Source organism: Triticum dicoccoides, chromosome 6B, assembly GCF_002162155.2.
Source record: "Triticum dicoccoides isolate Atlit2015 ecotype Zavitan chromosome 6B, WEW_v2.0, whole genome shotgun sequence".
NCBI lineage: Eukaryota > Viridiplantae > Streptophyta > Magnoliopsida > Poales > Poaceae > Triticum > Triticum dicoccoides.
Window position 1 is genome coordinate 344,417,591 of NC_041391.1, and position 4,693 is coordinate 344,422,283.

General features: G+C 43.0%; 1 protein-coding gene across 1 annotated transcript in view; it reads right to left on the minus strand.

Moving 5' to 3' along the window:
• The window catches only part of LOC119321141 (protein PHYLLO, chloroplastic-like), a 12,330-nt gene that overhangs the window by 5,074 nt on the left and 2,563 nt on the right, over nucleotides 1-4,693 (minus strand). The window contains exons 4-5 of the mRNA XM_037594961.1: nucleotides 2,255-2,371; nucleotides 2,029-2,130 (exon numbers count right to left, since the gene is read on the minus strand). Coding sequence (XP_037450858.1) covers nucleotides 2,029-2,130; nucleotides 2,255-2,371 — 219 coding nt within the window. The remainder of the gene's footprint in view (nucleotides 1-2,028; nucleotides 2,131-2,254; nucleotides 2,372-4,693) is intronic.

The following is a 4,693-nucleotide window of genomic DNA, read 5'->3' on the forward strand; positions in this document are numbered from 1 at the left end:
AGCTCGAGCAGGAACGCGTCCTTCCGAGCGTCCTCCGCCGGCCCATAGACTGCGGTTAACCAGAAGGCGGTGGCCGACCAGAGGACGGTGACTTTTGCAGTGATGGCGAATTCCCCAACGGCATGGGACACGATCGAGACGATCTGGCTGTCCCACAGAATGGGCACCCCACCCCTGGAGCCGATCGCAGGTAAAACAACGCAGTTAGCTAACCTACTCCCTCCTACGTCCCTGACTAAGGCCGGCGACCAGTCGTCGATCTTCGTTTCCTGAAGGCAAAGGATCGCTGGTCGATGTGCCGCAACTGCTTCACAGGCAGTATCTCGTTTGGCCGGCATATTGAGCCCGCGCACGTTCCAGCTAACTATGGGGCAGTGGTTGGCATCCATATGAAAACCTGAGCATACTCCAACAGCTACTAGTAACATTGATCGAAGAGGAACACAACGACGATGCCAGGTACACTCCCCCACCTTCCAGGGGACGCTGATGCCCACTAATAGGCCCCAAATTGCAGCAGCGCCAACTACCCCTACCAGCTAACCCTACAGGAATAACATAGAAACCTAACTCAACCCCGCTTAAGGCCGGGCGCCGCTGGAGATTACTAAGATACTGAAATAACATGATCAAATCGCGGCCTCCTCGGCAACTCCATCAGCACCGGCCATGGAAGCCGCCACACGCAGCGCCTCCTTGTTGAGGCGGGTCAGCTTGGCGATGCAGGCAATGTCACCGTCGGTGAGTGGCTCGTCGAACTTGCGCAGCAGCTTCTCGGCCGCCTTGGCGGTCATCTTCTCCTTTGGACCAAGCAAGCCCAGCTCGCGCACTAGCCGCAGGGTCCACCGCTGCGCGACAGGCACGGTCGTCAGGTTGGCAGCTTGTCGGGCGCTGTGACGAACTGGAGCAGGCGCGGTCCTAGTCTTGGGCGGGGCAGACGAACGGCGCACTGGCGCATCCGACACCAGCGGCGGCTTGGTGGCTTGGAAGAGGCGCAGCGGGGCAGCGGTCGGGTCTGAAACCTCGCCCACTACACCAAGCTGGAGGCAGCAGACCTGCTGGGTGACGGCCACCAGCTGCATCTCCACCGCGGTCAGGCGGGCCGGCTCGTTGCGACTGAGGAGGCCCACCGCAGCGCTTGGGCCAGCCAGGGTTGGGCCGAAGGTGTCTGGCAAACCCGCGGCCGCCACGTTGGTGCCGCTGACTTGGTCGTTGAACTCCAGAGGGGCCGAAACAGCAGCCGCCACGTGGGCCTCCAGCTCAGCAGCCATGCAGTCGAAGGGGGGTGGCTGCTGGAGCTGGCTCTTGCCGCCGGCGAAGAAGTCGGCGATCGGGTCGGGGACCGGTGCAGCATTAGCGGGCGGCGGCGGGGGCAGGGGACGCGGTGCTTGGAGGAGAGCGGCCCCCGCGCCCGCAGCAAGGCGGCGGCCGGAGTATTAGAGTATTGTTGGAATACAATACTCTAAGGTGTTAGATGATAATAGGAATATTAGAGTATTGTTGGAATACAATAACCAGTGCAGTAACTGTCAGACTGGTTCAAGATGAATGGCCAAAAGTTTGCATAGGTTATGAGCGACTAACTTTAGCATTGGTCATAAGCTAATTATCGGAGGCCAGACTGTTTTATCTCTGGTTTAAAATGCAGAAGCTTCATATTTCAAACAAAAATTCTGTTGCAACAAAGGTTTTTTGATCATAAGAATGGATGAAAGAGATAGCTTTAGATAAATAAGAATCAGTATTGCAAACTTCAACCAATAAGTAGGTACTATCATAGCGGTAACAAGTAAAACCCTGCCCTTCTTATCTTCAAATGAGGAAGCTAAATTTTATTTCAGTCTCAAAGCCACGTGAACTAATTAGGATAAAGGAGCTAGCACATTGGAATAACTGAAATAGCTAATGGTGGTATAAATATTTAACAGGACTGCGGCATCATGACAGAAGGAACTAACATGGGAAATAAATAGGCAAGAGTATGTACTTATATCATCACCAAAGTAGTTAATATACAGTGATATTTACCAACTGAGCATTCACAGTCTCTAACAAATGTGATTCTCCAATGTAATTCGTCATCATGCCTTCATAACAGCTGCTAGCTGCAGAATCACAGCTACCACATACCTACAAGGTGAAGGTGCACAAAAAAGAAGTCCAGTGGTAAAGAAGATATATGCAGACATTCTATGATTTTAAGAACGTTAAGCAACCCAGAAGATCTATCATCAATGTGCTTAGTTCCACATACCTGTTTGAAACAAGATTCAAACAAACAAACCGAATCCTCAAATGTATGAGATACAAAATGATCCCAAACCATAGTTGATGATAGCACAGAATAGCCAACAAATTCGGTCAACTCAACCTGTAAATTCAATGTTGCTGAGCATCACGAATCTACAAGATCAAATATCTATGTGATGCCTGCAAATAATAACCAAAAAACAGTTCTGTAAATTGCCAGAGCCTGTTATATGGATTGTTTGCAGAAAATAAATGTGTAGGAACACAATACATGTTCCCCATCGCGAAGGAAAATGATTCATTAGCTTTTACATGTTCTCCATCAGAGCTGATTTCCGTTTTTAACGCTTCAGAAGGCAGATGTACAATAAATAAATGGTGTACGGCCAGTGACCCAGCTACTGAATCAGGATCTCTAATATGAATGCTCAATCGCCAAATTTGGTCACAGAGCATGTGTTCCATTGCCAAAAAAATTATTTAAAAATTTCAGCAATTTACATAAATTATACTTAACATGTAATCACTTGTCAATTTTAGGATGCAATTCCACAAGTCTTGCATGTGAGAGTAGTACTACTTGAGCAAGGAATGTCTTGCACTAACAGCTTATATTGAGGGCCATCAAAACTTAGAAGACAAAAAAGAATTTTTCAAGTGTTACAGCTTCATGTCAGTGTGAGTAATCAGATAATATATTGAAAACCACCTCTTGACAGGGTGGTAGAGTTCTCAGTGGTACAACGGTGTACGAGTCAACCAAGAAGGGCTATATACTATCTGATTTATATATATATATATATGGGGAAAAACATCATACCATAAAAATATACTACTTTATCATTGTAAGTATGTTCATATACTATTATGTAGTAGTATATATACTACTTTATCATTGTATATATTATACTTCAAAGTGAGTTACAAAAAAATGGCGAGTTGGCCCATGGTTTTATTATATTTATGAAATACATACATATTTGTACGTAAAAAGAGCATACTCAAAATACAATACATACTACCAAAAAAAGTAGTACATATACTACCTAAACATTCTTATATACTACATAGTACGCGTACATACTTTCCGAGTTGTATATACAATATACAACATACAAAATGCAAGTGGTGGTAACTTGTGTATATATATAGGACAAATGTTTCCTACCACCAGTGGTAGTTACCCTCACTTGAGTTTTGTATGTAGTATCTGTCAAAACCAAGAGTATGTACATGTAGTATGTAGTGTATAAGAATATTTGGGTAGTATATATCCTATTTTTTAGGTAGTATGTACTATTTTTTAGTATGTTGTTTCATACGTATAAATATGAAGATATTTTCAAAATATATAAACACTATGGACTCACATGCAATTTTTTCGTATAGCTTGCTTCAAAATATCTTAGATATAGTATATGGACATATTTAAAATGATAAAGTACTATATATAGTACCATATGGTAGTATATGGGACATGTGGGGTAACTACCCCCACGTGGTAGGATGTTATATATATAGGGAAAATACATCCTACCACCTGGGGGGAATTACTCTCATGTCTCATATACAAAAATGTAGTAGTATATATACTACTTTCATTGTAAGTGTGTCCATATACTATATATAAGATATTTCAAAGTGAGTTACATGAAAAAATTGCAAGTTGGCCCATGGTTTTTATTATATTTGTGAAATACGTACATATTTGTACGTAAAAAGGAGCATACTCAAAATACGATACATACTACCAAAAAAGTAGTATGTATACTACCTAAACATTCTTATATACTACATACTACGCGTACATATTCTCCGATTTAATATACTACACACTACATACAACATACTACGCATACATACTCTCTGATTTGATAGATACTATATACAGCATACAAAACTCAAGTGGTGGTAACTACCACCAGGTTGTAGGAAACATTTGTATTGTATATACATACATACATACATACATACCCTTGGTGAAGAATTCTTATTCCTCACCCCACCTTCTCATGCACCCTATAGTCACCATAAGAACCAAAATGCATGTGAGGTAATATTATGGTGTGTAGTTAAGATCTTCTTAACATCCACCGTGAGAAAGAAATGTGTCAAGCGTGTGAGGTAAGACTACCACATGCATGCTTGAGATGAGGAAATATTATAACATGCGGGTGAGAATTCAATGCATGTGAGGTAAGATTACAACATACCGGTGAGGTAAGATTACGACGTGCGTGAGGTAAAATTACAACATTCAAAAGGAATCATGTGTACAGAGAGTTTACACCAGGGTGAAGAATTACTTATTCTTCACCCGAAATGATGAATAGACTTTCTATATACTGAGACTTGAAACCAAGACACTATCCCAAAAGACCAATCTAATAGGAAGAGGAGATATGATATACTTAACACCCCCCCCCCCCTTCACATCCTACGT